The following is an 18531-nucleotide window of genomic DNA, read 5'->3' as shown; positions in this document are numbered from 1 at the left end:
AAGTGTGTTAAAATGTGCTGAAGGAAGCAATGAAAAAGGCATTGTCAGTGTTAACCAAGGTAGCGTTGCCTCCTGATACAAATCGTGGTTGACAGGTGGTTGATGGAATTGTTTCCACCTAATAAAGAACATTTGAGGCCAGGTAGGTCAATGCCTGGGAAGTCAGACATGGCTTTTTCTTTGAACACCTCCCTGGGCTTGTTTAGGTTCCTCCTGAAGTTCAGTCCCTGAACGTTTCTACAGAGGTGACCTGATCTCTTGTTTAACACTCTCCTCTGACCCAGCTGGCTTGTTTCCAGTGGTGTCCATGTTAGGCTCCTGCATGTCAATACAACAGCTCCTTTCTCCCTAACGAGACCCCTCGGGAGCCGAGGGCATTGCAGCGGCATGTTGTACCTCGGTCGCAGTGCTGCGAGCGTGCTGGATGTGGAAAGCAATGTCACTGTGTCTGCAGTCAGTCTCCTCCTCTGCCCCCATACTGCAGCACCAGGCTGTTCCAAGTCACCGGGGATGAATTCTGGAGAGGTCGCTGTAATGTGCCATTAGCCCTGCTGGTGCCCCAGGCGAGTGTGCCTCCTGCTTCAGTCCCAGACCTGACCCCTTTCGCTTAGGTGATCATCTCTGCTAATGGTTCTGCGCAGTTTTGGGTGCTCGGAGCCTGCTCTCACTGCAGCCCCTTCAGCTGGGCAGTGTGAGTAGTGAAGGATGCAGGAGTGTGTGTGTAGTTTTCCCTGACACGTGTTGGTGTAGGAAAAGCTATGGTTTGGTTGGAGGAAGGTGCCAAAAAGAAACTAAATCTGACCTACTTAAAATGAGGCATTTTTCTAGATGTTTGGAGGAGCACAGGGGGCTGATCAGGTATCATTCCTTCAGTGACCAGGAAATGCCTGCTCTGTGCAATCACATTAGGACAGCAAATGAGCAGCAGTTGGTGTAGGGAGGTCTGGTGGATGGGAACAGGAGCTCCTGGTAGACAGGCAGCTCTCGCCTTACTGGCTTCTTGGTGCAGGCAAAGGTTACGAATTGCCAGGTTGCAGTGGTCGTGTGCCTGCAGCCAGAGCACTGTGCTGCCCCAGGGGGTGATGCCAGCAGAGGAGAATGCAGTGAATCCCAAAGCGTTTAGCAAGCTGGGCCTGTTAAATACACAATGATGGTTTTATTTCTGCAACGTGGGAGGTACCCTGGCCGACTGAAGCCAGCTTCATTTGCCTCTGTGATCATTAGACACATTTTTCAGGCGGGTAAACCTCCAGGCTGCGAGAGAGGACAGTGCCTCACAGTTATTTCCTAAGTCTTTATTTTGCAGCCAGCCACATGGTAAATCAGTTGTGCATCAGTCTGTGTCCCTGTAGTGTTAGAAAGGAAGAAGAGGGGAATGGAGAGACACCCTACACTGTCCTGTGCAGTGCAAATACTGCAGCTGCTCTCTGAACCTGCAAGTGAATTGTGCTTTGAAAAAGGGGATTTCTAAAAGTGCATTGATCATGGAGCTAGGCTAGCACTTCTTTCACAGCATCTGGGCTGGTACTTGTAATAGTTACAGGGAAACTCTCCAGCAACTAGCCAAATATCATGAGAAGTGTGGGTGAACAACCTACTGTGCATCTCCCCTGTAGCTGCAGGAGCAGCTGCCGGCTCACTGGCTTCACTCTGTTTTCCTTTCAGACAGCCATGATGCCGTCTTGCGGTTTAATGGGGCTCCTGTCAAAGGATTTCAGGAAGACGTGGGGCAAAAGACAACGATTCGTCTCGTTAACTCCCAGGTGGGTCTGATGAACGTGCCCAGATGGACCGAGAGTGCCACGACTGTGTGCTTCTCTGCTTGGGAGCTGCATGGCAGGGAGCGGCTTTCCTTCTAACAGGGGACGCTGGCAAGTCCTCTCCGCATTGCTCAGATACCTTCTGAGGTTACTGCAGTTAAATTACCAGGTGCTAGCAAATGCCTGCTTGCATTCTACTGTAAGACCAAGGTAATTTGGTTTTCAGCTTGGCTCTTCCAAAGCCCAGCTGCACCCTTGCTGTTGGGAATTGGGAATGTGAGGCACAAGTGTCACTGTAGCTAAGAAAAGACCAACCTGCATGAAGCCACAGTCGTGCATGCCCCAGAGATGGGTATGAAGAACAAAGGGAGTCTGTATGGTTTAAAACAAAACAACAACAACAAAAAAACAATACTTTTCTGCCCAGAGATAATGCAGCTAATGCATTAGTGATGTTGTTAAATGACTGAAGATACGTGGCAAAGGACACACCTTTAAAGCTGTAGCTGCACACAGCCTGGTGTGAGCTGGGGTCCCAGGACATGGTAGAGCACAACAGAAGGTGCCTTGTAATGCAGGGCATCCCTGATGGAGTGCAGTTCTCCGTGATGCTTTGAGAGCTGTTCAGTATGAGGCTGTCTCTGCAAATCTTTCTTTGGACTTCAGAAGACTTTGAAGCAGATGCCCAGTGTTTAAGAGCCATGTTTAGTGATGCAGCAGGGTATGTAAGACCCCTGTTGAGGAGCAGAACGAGACCCATAGCAGAGGCTGTTGTTGCTCTGGGTGCCCTTAGGAGTGTTTGCACTGTGCTTCCATAGAACTGCTGCACCTAATGTTTGTCCACTTCTTTTGGGGAGAAATTTTCAAGAGTAGGCGTGCAGAGAGAAGAGGAAATCACAGTGTGCTGGTGAGAGAAATAAACACACAATTGTGCCCAGGGACCTGGTGCAGCATAGCAGTGTGGTGGGGGCACTGCCTGACCCAGGAGCGGGGACAGAGGTGATGGGGACCTAAGGGGCTGAGCGGGGCAGAGGCGAGAGGCTGGCACTTGGCGCTCCAGGACCAAAGAGGCATCTTGCTGCTCTCGTCCCAGCGCTCAGCTCTGCAGCCAGCCAGTGGGGCCCTGGTTCATTTTAGGTGTCTTCAAATATATTCTTGCTTCTTGCGCAAATGCCGGGTCACCGTCTGCCCGGGTGGCTGTGCTCTGTCCTGCTGCTTGCTGCCTCTCGGTTCCCCTGTGCTAAAACAGGTCTCAGACGTGGGGCATGTCCTTGCTCAGCCAGTCTTTTTTTTAGCAGACACATCTGGCTGCTGACATCCTTCCTCAACTCTGTGTGACCTCTGGGTGTTTTATCGTTTCCTTTGGGTGTATGTTTTACAATATCAGATAGCGTTATTGCTTAAGAAGACTCTTTCTGGAGAATGTGACCATTGCCTCATGGTGATAAGAAGTCATTAATCAGTGAAAACCTGTGCATGACCTGGGTGATCCCAGGCTTAGCTGCACAGGGAGGAGGGCGGCAGCCTGTAGAGGTGTGTAATATATAGGTGTAGCCACATCATTACACTCCATGGAGATGTGCCTGCAGCCATGGTTGGCATTTTTCACCTGCCACCATTCCCTCTAAATGGAGAGACCAGCTTAGAAAACTTCAATTATGGGGCAAGCAAAACTGTTGCAATTTCTGGAGGCTGAAGTTACCTCGAAGTGTACTGTGGGTCTAGCTGCTGCCCAGGGCAAAAGATGCAAGTCCCTCCGTGGGAGGCATCTCCCTTCGGGAGTTTCTAAGGTTGTTTAGTAACTGTGTTAATATATTTTCTACAATAACCAAAACCAAATTGATTGGGGAACAGTACCCTCTTGGTAGTTTGCTCACTAGTCTCTAGGACATATCTGTGGCTGGGTGGTTTTAAAAGCAGGGTCGGGTATCTTGTACTGAACATCTGTTAAAAAGGGGAAGATTAATGGATTGATGTCAGTGGTGGGGGAGAAATTTGGGATCTTCAGATCTGGGGATAGGCTTGTAGGTCAACAAGCTTCATGGATGTTCTAAATAAAGAAGTCCTTTAATATTACCTTGCTTATTTTCTCAGACCTTCGCTGTTTCATCAGTACTGCTTCCTTTAATGGCATGTTTTCCTGCAGTCTTATGCAAAGCATCAATTTGTGCTGGGAAAGGACTTGCATCTTACAAAAATACGGGCTGAGGACTCTGGGGGGGGGAATGCCAATGTCATTATGTAGGACACGATTCCTTTCTGCAGAGATGGCCAGGGAGCAGAGCACCTCGCTCCTCCCAGCCCTTGTTTACAGCTCGTGGCTGGCTTCTCATTGCAAGGGAGAGCACTGCCTTGGCTGCGTTTGCTGTCATTGGCACTAACAAGTCTGCAGGGAGGAGAAGGAAGGAGATAGCACATCAGTGGAATGAAGTAAGGTGGTGATGGGAAAGAGGGAGCATGCTTAGATTGTGGGGCAGTGGCTGCAATAGCTGGAGGGAAGGAGCTTGTTTTTGATATGGTCGATTGTACCAGGAAGACAGGTGCTGTATTAACAAGTTACTTGCTAAACAAGCTGGCTAAATAACAAATCTAGCTAGGAAATAAATAGATAGAACCACTGAAATGAAAATGAACCACCCAGGTGCCTTGCCCTGTTTCTGCCCTGCGTGGGGCTGCATCCCACCCTTGCTAGGAGGAAGGGCAGCAGGCGCCTGCTGCCGCACTCCCCCTGCCAACCCTGCTGCTGCCAGGGCGCCCACAGCCCTGCGCTGCGGTGTCAAGGCGTGCTGCTGCCCAGTGACCCAGATCCTGCTGCTGCTGCAAGGAAAGGAGGCCGTGCAGCACACGTGGTCGAGGACAAAGCCTAATCCACCAGAGCTGAGACCAGATGGAAGGCAGCCCTTGTTGCTTTTCGAGTAACAGACGGGCTGGCCGCAGCATCCACATGTGCTGGTTAATGGGGATGGTCAGGGAAACGTTCTGCTGCTGGAGGCAGCCTGGATGCTCAAGGATAAATTGAGTAGACCTTAACAAGATCCTTGGAGAACATGGAGACAGATAGGAGCTGATTTTTATGACATAGCTTCTCTGGGATGTAAAGATCTGCGGCTGTGTGTTATGCTTGCATGTAGGGAGGGCAGCAGGTCAGCCCCTGTCCTCAGACACCGCTTGCTTTTTGCTGCAAACCTGTGCTAGCGCTGGCTGTCGGGGGCTGTGCTGGTCGTGTCTGAGCTGTCAAGGGAGATGTGTCCTCACCTCCGTCCCGTGGGGCTCGCTCAGTAACCGGTGGTGGGGTGGCTGTGGCTCTGCTCGAGGAAGCCTCGCTGCTTAGCCACCTGTGGGTGCCGGCAGCGGTCTGTTTGTCACCGTGGTGTGTTTGTTGTTGTCGTTCAAGCTTGTCACCGTCGAGCAGCAGCAGTTCCTGAGGGATGCGCTGTATAACACTGGGATCTTAATTATCTGGGATCCAGCACCATATCATGCAGAAATTCATGAGGTAAGGCCGAGTTTTCTCTAAATAAAATCAGATGCAAATGTGTTGAAGTGCAACTGTTAACTCGCTTCCCCCTGATGTGGGCAACCACTCATTTTAAGGCCATTCTTGTTCCCCCCCCCCTTCATTGTCATGGCTGTATCCATACCTACGAGAGCATCCCATGCAGCTCTGGTCTGAGGGGAGCATTTGCCTGTTCCTGGTCCCTGTGCAGGGCTTCAGGCTGGGTGTAACAGGTCACTACATTGACTTTCTTATGGGCTGGTGCCAGCAGCAGGAGCCCACCAGTGGCTACAGCTGTTGCAGCCCCCCTGTGGAGGGATGATCTCTCTCTGTTGGCTGCTGTAAGGTTTGCTGCTGAGAGATGCTTGGGTATTTAGAGGCACCAGTCAGACATAAGAGGTACTTGATGCAGTATGATTGGATTTGAAAACCCTCTGAAGATCTTAGCAAATGTCACCTCTCTGTGTTAGCTAGATTTTCAGTTGTGGGTGTTGCAATCCCTTTAGCATTCGCTTTGCTTTTTGAGCACAAAAGGGGGCTGTTTGATAAGCAATGAGCTGTGGAGGCTCCAGGTGAAGCAGATAGGAGTGAATAATCCATTTTTTACTTTTGTTTTAAGCCCTGTCTGTAGCTGAGAGTTTTTTTGCCCCTCTTTGCTCTGGACTGCATTTCTTATTTTCTCACCAATGTTTATTTTTTTGCCTAGCCCCACCTCTCGAGGAGATGTAAGGGTGTATGTACAGCCTGGTTATGAGTCAGTGAAAGCAGGATGGGATATTTTTAGCGTAAAAAAATCTATCAAAATGACTGTAAGAAAGCAGAGTATTCCTCAATATTTGTATTGAAAGTGGAAGTATCAAGATGCAAATCGGTTCATACTGTTTGAGACAGCTGTGCTGAGGACACTTGCCTGCAGCATGGGGTGCTTTGTACTCCAGTGTGGAGAGGGGCAGGGGGTCTGTATCGCTTCAGGCAGATTTCTCAACCTCATCAGCTACTGGGGTTTTCCATCCGTTATGTGAAAGAGTGTGCTAGTAATAAATCTGACTTCTTGCTTCTGTTTTCCAGTGGTACAGAAAACCAGACTACAAGTTTTTTGAAACCTACAAGTTGTATCGTGTTAGACATCCAGAGCAGCCCTTCTATATCCTGAATCCAAAAATGCAGTGGCAACTCTGGGATATTATTCAGGAGAATTCTCTGGAGCATATTCAGCCTAACCCCCCATCTTCGGGAACGCTTGGTGAGATAACTGGCTTCTAAACTTCATGTTCAGTTTGCAGAAACTCTTCAGCATACCCTTTTCAAAGACAGTTCTGGATTTATGTTGTTCAAAGGCTTATCAGGCTCAAAGGCCTGATTGTTTTATGCCAGAATTTAAGCATCCTATCTTGAAAGTATCAGCTTGGTTGTGTTAAAATAAGCAGTTTGCAGCACACTTCTGGAACAGCAGTTCTAAGCATGGCCTGGTTCCATGTGGAAACAGGAGAGTAGATAGCAACATCGAGATGTTCTCTAAGATTTCTAGCTCCTAGAGTCAAAGCAGTGCAACTGCACAGCGGGCTGAGAGGAAGGATGTGGCTCATGCAGGCTCAGATCTTGTCAGACAAATTAATGTATTTATCTAGATGAAGCCTAAGTGGTTACCTATTTTATTTGTGGAAAAAAAAAAAAAATATATATATATAGCTAAAGGCTTAATGGGGTGCTGGGGGTGGTCAGGCTGAATTGTTGCCCTGAAAAGGTCAGTGATGCTTCCCCCTTATTCGCCATGCTAAGGTCTTGTTTATTAGCATGCTAAATCCAGCCTTCCATTGAAGAGGCTCCCTTTACATTCTGCTGTTGCAAAGCTTTTCCTTCTTATCAGAGAGCAAATCTCACAACCATTTGAATAAAAAGAAGTGAACTTCTCAGGATCCCACAGCTATGCTGAAGTCACAGCACAGAAGCGTGGTCTTGTTCCCCACATGGACATCAACTTGCTGCACTTCAGCCACTCCTGCCTCTACTCCTGTCTTTGCCGAGGAGCAGGCACGCTTGAAATCTGTGTAAACACGAGTCACTCTTATTTCTGCCAGTTAAAGCCTATTTTTCTTCCACAACCTTGCCCTTGTCCTGTACCTATTACATCATTATCGGGATATGCGCAAGACAGTTGCGTAAGAATACAGTCAGTGGCTTCAGGGGCAAAAACATTTTAACGTTAGGTGCTGTCCCACTTCAGACAGCAAATTCCTCTGTGGCTTAGCTGTGGCCAGGTTGTCTGCTTGGTAAAACAAGTAACTTCACCGGGCACAGGGGAGCACAGACATGCTCCAGTTTGCAGCTCCAGGTTTCTTGGAAGGGTCAGAGTAACTGAAAATTGTCATTTGGAAAGGTGGATGAAAATATTTCTAAAATGTAACTTAATAAGTGCTTTCACAGATGGGTTCTCCTAATGTCTTGTAAACTCCTTGTTCCTCTCATCATTGCTCCCAATGTCTCAAGTCTCCGCTACTGCATGGCTTTCATGTGCTAGTACACATCGCTGCTATTTCCCTAGTATACTCGTGCTATTTCTTGCACTTTTTCAGCTCAGAAAAGTAGCCAGTCACAGGATGGCTGAGGTTGGAAGGGAGCTCCAGAGATCACCTAGTCCAACCCCCTGCTCAAGCAGGGTCACCCGGAGCGTGTTACACAGGATGGCATCCAGGCAGGGTTTGAATATCTCCAAAGAGGGAGACTCCACAACCTCTCTGGGCAGCCCGTTCCACTGCTTTGTCCCTGAACCGTAAAGAAGTTCTTCCTTATATGGTGATGAGAGCTCCTATGGTTCAGTTTATATCCCTTATCCTATCATTGGTAAATATGGCTTATTTCAGCCAGATCATGTCTGCGCCTAGCACTGGCATCAGTGGGCTCAAGTCATTCGTGTGCCTGTCAGAAGACACAGGAGGGCAGCACTGCTCTGTTCCGAGGAAGCATTGTGGGCCTGTTCCATGCCTGTGCATTTATCCAGGAGCCATCTCCAAGCAGGGTCACTTCTGGATTCTCTGCGTTAAAAAGAGGCAGATGGGAGAAGGTGAAGGAATTCTCTCTGCTTACCCAAGCAGGTTTGAGATGGGCTGTTTGGTTCAGCTGAGCAAAGCACACAGCTGGCAGACACCCACGGTTCCGTGAATATCTTGGTAAATGGCAGCACTCTTAAAAAAATGTCCTTGTGGCATGACTGGCATCCTAATAAGCAGTCTGCTCTAATCAGGTCCATCGGATGGGGCAGAAAACAGCTCCGTCTGGCTAGATTTTTCTCCCTCTCACCTGAACCCCCGAGAAAGGAAACCTTTCCCATTGGAGTGGGATCCTTCATGCCTGGCCATCAGTCTCACCAAAGCGGTTTGTGAGTTTTCTGCTTTGAAATGGGGATGTTTGTTTCTTTCCCTCCGCAGGCATTCTGATCATGATGACGCTGTGTGACGAAGTGGATGTGTATGAATTTCTCCCTTCCAAGCGGCAGACTGACATTTGCCACTACTACCAGAAGTTTCACGACCGTGCCTGTACCATGGGAGCTTACCACCCTCTCTTGTTTGAGAAAAACTTGGTGAAGCATATAAACCGGGGCACAGACGAGGACATTTATACGTATGGGAAAGTTACTTTGCCTGGCTTCCGAAACGTGCATTGCTAGCAAATCAATTTTTAGTGCGTTTAGAACTTTATCCTGACTGTTAAAGCACTTTTTAAATCTGGGTTGTGAGATTTGTTAAGTCTAAGCACTGGTGTGTTTTGACAGCTCTTCCATGTTGCAATACTTGCTCTTGGGACTTCGTTGCATAACTTTTCCAAACCGTAAGGCAGTGCAATACGTTGTGGTACGTCCACACGGTATCTGCATGAGCCACTGCAATAAATTTACTCCTTGTGGAGCAAGGCTCATGCAGCCGGTGGAGATCCCTGTCTTCATCTCAACTGCTGATGGTGTGTGGGAAACAGAGGAGATGCTTTCTAAGCAGAGATTGCACAAGCCTGGATAAATGCTGATAAAGTTCAGGTTGCTTAAAGGGATTATGACAGCTGGAAACCTGGTCCATTGAGAAAGAAGGAACTTACCATAAAACTCATTCCCATGATCCTAGAGCTCCTGGGAGCAGGGCTGATTTATGGAAACACTGTCAAAGCTGGGTATTGATAAGCTAAAATCTTGGTTCAAAATATTTGATTTTACAAACAGTTAAATAACCATGGCAACTTCCTTTCAAACTGTAAGACTTTTGAAATCATTCAGGTGGCATTTTTGGCAAATCAGGAGGGAGGCGACTCACGATTCAGTGATTTGTGCAAGATATATTTAGACTTTTTAGTTGTTGATTTTTTTTAATAATTTTAAACATATTTTTTTAACATTTACTTCTCCAATATAGTTTTGTGCTTGGTACAAAAGAACCCTTATTTGAAAATATTTTGGGGTTGATGTTCAAAGGCACAAATGGGGAAACTCATTGGAAGCTGGTACTTCTTTCCAACTCTGCTGGTCTACCTTTGTAATTATTGGCAAATTATTTTCTGGCATGTTTTCAGTAACAAAAATGCCACATAGCTGCTGGCCAGATGATATCCAGTTCTCTGCAAACTAACCAAGGTAATCTCACAGCGTTTTTGTGCTTTCTGAATACATGGGGAGCAGATGCATTGCCTCCATTCTTTATCAACACTGGGGACGGGGAGAGTGTGCTCTGCTTCTCATGCTAAATCCCAGGCAGAGCTGAGGAGGCACCTTCTCCCTCCTCTTTATGAGACAACTCTCCTGTGGCATCATGGTGGAAGTAGCAGCTCCACAATCTCTGTACTTCAGTGAGAACACCTTCTGTGTCCTTTTCCATACCAATGTATTTCATGATGTCTGTAAAGAAAGCCTTTTCTTCTGTTTTGAATAAATCCTGTGAAGTCGCTGGCCCATTCTTACCTTGGTGAAATCAGTGTAAGTATTGTTGTTCCTGGGACTTGGGGACTTGGGCTGGTCTTGCAGCAGAGCAGGCAGAGCTGGAATGGGCACTGCTGACATGCTTGTTTCAGGGAGCCCATAGCTCTTGTCCAGCTCTTGGTGAGAGTGCTGCCGTGGAGCCAGTGCTCTGGGGTTGAGAAGAAGCTCTAAGGCTGGCTTTCTGCATGTTGGCCTTTTGGGATGGATTGGATCTGTCACTGCTTGTGCGTTGTATGTCATGAACATATATTTGTCCATTTGTTTGTTTTAAATTATAATCCTTACACTGTTGCCCACAGCCACTAAGGACAAGAATGTAGTGAAGCCCCTGTGCAGTTCTCTCTTGTGAAGGATTCATTTTCTTCCTTTATGTTGAACTGCCAGGGAAAGGAGATAACCAGCAGGCTTTTCCCAAAGTGGCTGTCTGCTCTTGCCATCTCAACTTGTAGCATGTAACAGTCCTACCTCTGGCCCTTGGTTTAAGGGACTATCTGTCACAGTGGTTTGCCTTCTTAGTTTGTGTTTAGTTGGGATTCAACCTGCTTCTTCCTTTTTTCTTAGGTGGTTTCATTTGTTATTTCACACAACCTCATTTTCCCTCATCTTCCCTGTTGGGATGACCTTGGGCTGCGTGATAGATGGATGTTCCCGTGCTGTGGAGGAGCAGCTGTGCCTGAACATGGCTCTGCGAAGTCCTTCTGGTGTTCTCGTGGGGGTCTCCTGAACCAGCTTCTTCTCCTGCAAGAGAAAAAATGCCACACAGGCTCCCTGGGGTCTTTCAGAGCCCTCAGTTACTTACTGGCAATAGTGTTGCACTCAGCATGAAATTTCAAACATGCTAACAATTTTAGCTAGATCCAACATATAATTCACTTATGCAGTAAACATTTTTTACGGGAATTATGACGGAGCCTAAAATAGGCCAGTGTTAACCCTCTTTTTTTTTTTTGGCTGTATAGATACAAATCTGATATAAATTGCAAGTGATGACGAGTCTGGTATTTAGAAGAGCCAAGTTTACATGAGTGGGCAATAAAAGCTAGGCTGTAACAAAAGCCTTATGCCTCCTACGGTGTCTTTCTAAAGGTTTCCAGACTTTGAACAGCTTACTTCCTACCCATGTGCAAAGCAGGAGGAGAGCAACGCTGGTCTGACAAAACTGCACGTTTTTGTTGCTCTTGTCATTTTGCTTTTACTAAAAAAAAAGGGGAGAAAAATCCCAGAAATTCAGATTCTATGTAGCTGAGTCAACACATACATCCTCCTCACCTGCCCCAGATGAGTATAGTGGTTGATTTGCAGCTAGATCTGACAAGGCTTATCTGTTTTATCAAAAAACATGGTTAAAAAAAACACTCCCTGGAAAGAAACACAATCCCCCTCAGCCAAATATTCCTTTTGTTTGCTGTGTGTACACTCAAGTAAAGGTACAGCCACAGCTGAGAAGGGTTATTCTTCTCTCTCGCATAACGTGAAGGTGACTCTTTCCAGCCCTTTTGATGTTTGTTTTCACTTGCAAATTTTACCAATCTAACAGGGAAACATCTTCACTTGTTTCAGGTGATGATACAAGACACAGCATAGGAAAATCAGATACTGTTTTGGAGCAGATTACATGTACGTGTGCATGGCTATGGAGGTGTTAGATCGTAGCAAACACACCAGAAACAGTATGCCACAGAGATGGAAATGCCCTGGTGCATTTGCAGGGCAGATGAACATAGGAAAGAGCCTGTGGATGGCTGTGTAAATGTTAACTGGTGTCCTGAGAAGGGAACTGCCCCCAGCCCCATGGGTAGCATGCTGACACCTGGAGCTAACGAGCTAACTGGGTTGTAGCAGGAGCAAGCTGTGCCTCAGCTGCTCTGGGGCTCACTCCAGGTGAGGAGCAGCCTCTTTTCTCAGGGTCTGCACGTGAGGGCTGCTCTCTGAAGAGGGAGTTTACAAGGAGGAGGACATGCCTGTTTGTAAAATGTAGATGAAGGAAAACTGGTAAGTGGTCTTCTTAGCTCTGTTCTTGTATGCAAATATATTTTTTAAACTCAACAAACTGCTTAGCAGTGTAAACCTAAAACTTTGTGTGTGAGAAGGGCGAAATTTCGTAAGGAATGCTTCGTTTAACAGGTCAGTCTTGGAGCTTTTCCTACACATAGCACTCTGCTACTAAACTCTGTTCAAGGAGCAGGGAGCAAATCTCATTTGGGGAGAAAACTTAAGCAGTGTGTATTTGAAAAAAAAACTCTATTCAGAGTACATTCTGGGAGGACTATATCTAATGCATTTTTTTTCCAAGTAATTCTCCAAAAGCCAGAGAAGATGCAATCTTTAAGGGCATAATGCTAAATTAACCTCTTACCTCATTTATTTTCTGTATGAAGTTGACCATGTTAGCTAACATAAGGGGACACACAGTTGTGTGTCTTCTTATTGCAGCTGTTCTTAAATTCAGAAGCCCAGAAGGAGAGGGGAGGCTGTGCCATGTGGCTAATGTGACACCGAAAATGGTTTTCAGTGTGATACAAAAATAGATGGTGAGAGAGAAGGGGAGGAGCAGAGGGAGTTGACTGAAAGTGCTTTAGTTTGTTGCAAGTAACTTCTGGCAGGAGCTGGATCTCTTTAAACAGAAACAGAGATTTCCCAAAATGCAGCGAACTTGTTCTGCGGTCTGCATGCCAGTGCTGAGCGTGCTGCCTGTTTTGAAGGTCAGTGTGGACTGAAAGCTGTATTTCTGGGAATAAGCTCAGCTCGAAATGACTGTGTGCCCATTCATGCAGAAATCCTGCGGTGCCCTTTTCCTGCCTGGCCCTGGAGTCCTCTACAACAACAACAGTATGGCACTTCCATGAGCCCACTCGATTTTAAACCCATGACAAAACCCTCTCAGTAGATGACAATGACTGTTCTTCAGGTCAGAGAAAGTTAGACTCTTAGCCTGGGCAGTTGTGGTTTGCAGTTTAAAAGAGCTCTAAGATCTCCAATGGGTTTGTGATGACCCTGGGGTGGAAAGCAGTTTGCTGTAGGGGACCAGCAGGAGCTTACAAAATCCCTGTTGCAGACGGGCACCGTGTAAGCACGGCAGAAACTGTCTATGGAGGGCTGAGCTTCTGTCCCCTTCAGCATGAAGAAATGGTCTGCGGTGTATTAGTCCTTCTTGTCAGTGCATGGGAGCCTCAGAAGGAGGCCTGTTACACCAGGGGGATTGAACCGAGTTGAGCCCTTGACAGGTTCAGCCTGTAGGCCACCTTTACAACTAACCTGCTTCAGTCTAAAATACCGAATATCTGTGTCCTCTGGTACTGAATGAGTAAAAGGAAACTCAGAGCTGTAGGTGGTGAAAATAATACTAGTGTTTGTAGCATTTGTTTTAATTCACTAAAGAGAATAACAGCACTGGTATGCGTGAGAGTAGGTTGTACTTTGTTAAAAGCCGGTTTCAGCTGCATCCAGCAAGATAAAAATAGGAAAACTGAACTGCATGCCCTAACTTGTGGTTTATATATTACCAAATGGGTGTTATTTACAGTGTATGCACCATTACTTAAACATTAATCTTAACGAGAGTATGGAGGGGGAACTTAGCTTTTTCTTGCTCGCCTAAGTATTCCCCGCCTCTTCATACGTGCTGAAGAGCGGCATTACTGTTTTAAAACACTTCTCAAAAATGGAGCCAGATCTTTAACTGGGATAAATCAAGGAAGTTATAAATCATTTTCACGAGCTGAGAATCCATTTCCCTGAGTTGATTTTTTTTCCTCAGTTATCTTGATGAGTGTTATGCTATTTGATTTTCTCTCAGCTTACCAAGGTACGTGTATATTAAAGGTCAGGCCATGTTTCCTAGGAATAAGTGGGTGAGGGGGGCATTTACACTTGAATTTAGGAAAACGGGTGGAGCAAATGGTTAAAGCTGGGCCTTGTGTGGCTAGAACAGCTGCAAAGCAATCTGCTATTAGGGCAGTGGAGTTTTCCAGGTAATTTAGAGGCTGCTGGCTCATCCCAACTACCAACCAGAAAGTGCATTTTAAAACTCAGTTTCATGGCAGAAGAAAAGCCGCTTCCCCTTCAATTATAATTATACAGGCTCTGTGAATGGGGAAGGTCCTAGCTGAAGAATTAAGGGGAAGTGATAAAACTCCTCTTAAAGTGATAAAACTGAGATGTTCTAAGCATTTGTAACGGGAAGCAACCTAACCTTGTTCGCTAGCACTGTCATGGCAGATAACTTGAGTCTGACCAGATGTAACTGTAACTGGTTGTCTATAGACACTCTTTCCTTCTTTATAATGATTAACAGATCTAACTTGCATAAATAAGATAGGTATGGTGGTCTCCTGTCTGTATTTTTGCTACTTTAAATTCTAGGCATTGTTTGCATCCGTGAGCAACTTGGCAGTGCAATAGTCATTTGGGATTCTTGCTTTTGAGTAGTGTGAGGTAATGGTACGGCTAAGCTGTGTATCCTGGCAGCAGGTGTGAGCTCTGTTTCAGATGGCCTCCAGCTCTGCAGGTCTGCAGTGGGTACAGGGATGCCAGGTGTGTGAGTGCCTCTTCTGTGGCATCACTCTCTAATGTGACACCCATCTATAAGAAGGGTTGTAAGGAGAACCTGGGGAACTACAGGCTTTGGAAGTACAGAACAGGCTCATAGCAGAACCATGAGAAGATGCAGACTGCACAGAGAGAGTAGGGTGGGTCATTTGCTCATCGGGCTCCTCGCATGCTTATTGAGGGATGCTCTGGACTGCTGTGAAGAACAGCAATGACAACAGAGCTGTATGCTTATTGCTGTTTTCTCAGTCAGAATATTTTTTTTTTTTTTTTCGGGAATTGAAACAGTATTTTCTGGTTTTGAGATGAAGCAAGTCCCCTTCACTCCTTGTCTTCATCAGTATGTGACATTCTGGTTAAAGCCTATTTCTTGCAGAAAGCTGGCCCTCCTAGTTTCCAAGCTGAGGTCTCAAATGATAGCTGTGGCTGAGTTGGTGTTAGCTGCCTTCGAACAGCACAGATGGGATACCAGACCTGTCCCTCGCAGCACCTCACAGTCATTTCCATGATCAGTTTGTGCACAGGTCTGTGCTGTCCCTGTGGCCTGGGGGGTGGACACAGCACCTCTTGATCTGACCTGGCTTGGTTCTCTCACCAAGTGTGGGTGGCACAGCTGTGACAATGGCAATTCTGGGCTTTTCATCTCTTGCTGAGGCTTGGTATGCCTGTCCTGCAGTCATGTATCAGTGGGATGGTCAGCAAAACCCGAATGCCAACCGTGGCAACTCTGCTTGCCTCGAACTGAACTGTGACAATTTGGGCAGGAATGAGGTGTGAGGGGCTGCTTCGCATCTGACTGCAAATGTTGGTGAGGGAAGCTGATAGAAAGCCTCAACATCGATCTGTATTCATAGGTGAAGCTCACGCAGTCCTTGCTGGATTAGCTTCTCGTTGATCCTACCCAAGATCTGCTGGGATGTGAGCATTGCACTGGGTGGGGTGGGCTGCTTACCTGCTGCTCTCTGTCATCTGGTTCACGGCAGTGCCAACCTTGGGTTTCTCTTCCTAGGAGTGTGAAACTCAGAACAGTCCCCCTGTGCCAGAACAATCAAAGAGCGTCCTGCAAGCAGGAGGGGGGGAAGTTCTCTTCAGATTTCTGTTTTCAAGACGTGCAAGGCAAACAAAGGCAGAATGAGTCAATGTGGGTGGGTCTGGGGTACACAATACCTCCAGCTGGGGACTGGGCTTTGGTGTGGGTGTGTTGCTCCAGATTTCGCGGTGAAAAGTTCATCCAGCTCTGCAGGTCAGTCGCTCACCCAGACTGTTGCCCTGCGTGTAATACAGTAATGGTATATGTGGTAGAAAATGTATTATTTTTTTTTTTAACTGCAGTGGAAAAAAATAACAAATACATAGCCTTGGTGATACACATTAATAAGGAAGTGGCATATCAAGAAGTTAGATATTTTTATCACTGTTTTCCATGAAAGGGACAATACAGACAACTTCAAATTCAATCAGTTTTTCAGTTCTAGGGCCCTGCTATTGGTATTAAAGCTAAGCTTGTGTTATCCCTTGCTCCCTCCTGCCTCCTTGACCAACTCCTGTCACCTGAAGCTTGTTCACATCCACTGTGAGAGGGTAGAAAGGCTTCCTGTGACTCAGTGGGTTGTGGATCAGGCCCTTAAGCTCATGTGATGGCCGAGATTTGGGAGTTTGAGAATAAATTAATTGCTAGCATGTGGAGAGCATCTAGCTGTATTTTTGTTTCCTTCTGTACTAGTTCAGACAGTTCTTATCTAACTTGATTGCAAGAGTCTTTGTTTTCAGGAGACTTCAAGATTTGGCCACATGATACAGTTTTGGGAGAAGATGTGAATGCACAGAGAGAAAATGTGACCCACAGCTGATGGCAAACAGCATCTTCTAGCCTGCCATTGAATTCCCATGTCACAGCCCTCATAGTGGGGTGCTCTTAGACCTCATCTTGTTATGTGACTGGGGCTTATTTTCTGTGCGGTTGAAAATTTGTGTGTCCAAAAGCTGATTAGCTTTTCAAGCTATGTTGCTAACAATGCCTCTAGCCTGGTGCTCTGGAAACAAACATCTCCACTGTGTGTTAGGTGATAATACAGAAATATAAATGATTTTTTTTTTTTTTTTTCAGCTCAGTGTCTTGAAACCCTGAAGGTTTGTTGCAGTTGGATCTGTGTCGAGAACAAAAGAGCCTTCAGAGACTGGAAGCTGATAGGCAGTTTTATTCTTTTATTTATTTTTTTAAAATTTTAACTTGAGAAATCGAAGTCCATCAAACTGCACGCTTCTATGCAGTTCCTAAAGTTAATTGTGAGGGCGTAACACCTTGGGAACCTTTTAGAATAGGTCGGTAGGAGATCTCTAGAGATGGGCCATGTCCTACTTCTACGTGCAGAGAAGTAATGCGCAGAGTGCCTGCTGTTCACTCGTAGAATTGGAGGTTTCATTTTGGCAAAGGCCACAGCAGTACCCTGTTCCTCTTAGACTCAAGCAAACAGCTTTGAGCAGGAATGTGTTTGGTGTGTAGACGTGATGCAGGTACTGCTCACTCAGGTGATCCTTTGTCTCCTATCCAAAGCGTGCATGCCGTGAGCTGCAGCTCACCTTTCCCATTGCCCTACGGTCGCTTCCTATTTTCCTGTTTGAGGCAAACCTGGGACTGCAGTCGTGTGAGTGTGGCACAACTCTGGGCAGGCAGTGACCAGTGAGCGCTTTGCATTTCCCAGTCCCTGCAGTCCCCAGGGACTCCTGTAAGGCTGGGGGACATGGTGTATGTTACAGTTCTCCGTGAATCAGCAGTTTTCCCCGAAGCTAGACACAGTGGCCTAATTCCATCATCACTCGTTATCCTTCCCACGTTGTGAGCAGGTGGTTTCTGTAGGTCTGCGTTTGGCATTTCCCTAGGTTAAGCCATATGAAAATGCTTTGTTCAGTAATCTTCCAGCATAAGCAAAAAAGCATCCTTGGAAAAGATGATACAGAAATTAATAAGAGCTGAGCTGATGCCATCACCTGAGGTCACACTTGCTTTTTGCAAAGTGTGCTTTGCTAGCATACCCCCACTGTGCCCAGCTGCAGCTGTGTGGTCACAAGAGAGCTGAATAAATAAATAAATACAGGAAAGTTTCAAAACAGGGCCTGCGAAACCATCTGCTGCAGAACCACCACTAACTCAGTCGCTGAATTCAAAAGCAGCTGGGAATGCCTGAGCATCTACTTCTGAGGTTTCTGGTGGCGATGAGGCTGCATTTCAAAGCTCCTCTGTGGATCAGCAAAAATACAAACATTTTGCTTTTTGTTTCCAAGGTGAGCTGAAGCTGCAGGGGCTCTGTTACAACACCGCGTATCGCAGTGCTTCGGTGGGCATCAGCCATGGGTGACTGCAGTGTGACCGCTGCACCAGCGCCTCCTCGGGAGTCACTTTGAGCTTGCTCTCTCAAAGCGTGCTCTGCACAGTCCCATGCCACTGCTTGCTTAACTTTGAGTTAAAAATTTGCTCTCTGTTTACCTAATAACGTACCTCTGGCTTGAAGAGTGAAGCCCCTGATGTGGAGGTTTCCAGGAACCAGCAGCTCTTCCTTTGAAGTTGGAAGGTGTGCGCTCCACCAATGGCAGGGTTTGGCTTGTGTTTGCTTGTCAAACAGAAAAAAAAATAAAAAAAAATAACGAGAATGGGAGAGCTGTAAAATAAGTTTCAGGAAATTATATTCAAACAAGTGAGTACATAAAGAATCAGTCAGATACCTAATGACCAAAGTGCCTGCTGTGCCAGCTTGGAACTCCAAGTCCTG

At 46.5% G+C, this 18531-nt stretch overlaps 1 protein-coding gene across 2 annotated transcripts in view; it reads left to right on the top strand.

The window, feature by feature from the left end:
* ST6GAL1 (ST6 beta-galactoside alpha-2,6-sialyltransferase 1) overlaps positions 1 to 9081 on the top strand; it is a 40930-nt gene extending 31849 nt beyond the window's left edge. For both annotated transcript variants that reach the window (XM_084291841.1, XM_084291840.1), the window contains 4 exons: positions 1666 to 1763; positions 5155 to 5256; positions 6325 to 6499; positions 8682 to 9081. In XM_084291841.1, coding sequence (XP_084147967.1) covers positions 1666 to 1763; positions 5155 to 5256; positions 6325 to 6499; positions 8682 to 8923 — 617 coding nt within the window. In that variant the 3' untranslated portion in view covers positions 8924 to 9081. The remainder of the gene's footprint in view (positions 1 to 1665; positions 1764 to 5154; positions 5257 to 6324; positions 6500 to 8681) is intronic.
* Positions 9082 to 18531: the final 9450 nt, after the last annotated feature.

This window comes from Netta rufina, assembly GCF_964035555.1.
Source record: "Netta rufina genome assembly, chromosome: 9".
NCBI classification, from domain to species: Eukaryota; Metazoa; Chordata; class Aves; order Anseriformes; family Anatidae; genus Netta; species Netta rufina.
The sequence above is the reverse complement of the archived record's forward strand: the minus strand, read 5'-3'. Positions and strand labels throughout refer to the sequence as shown.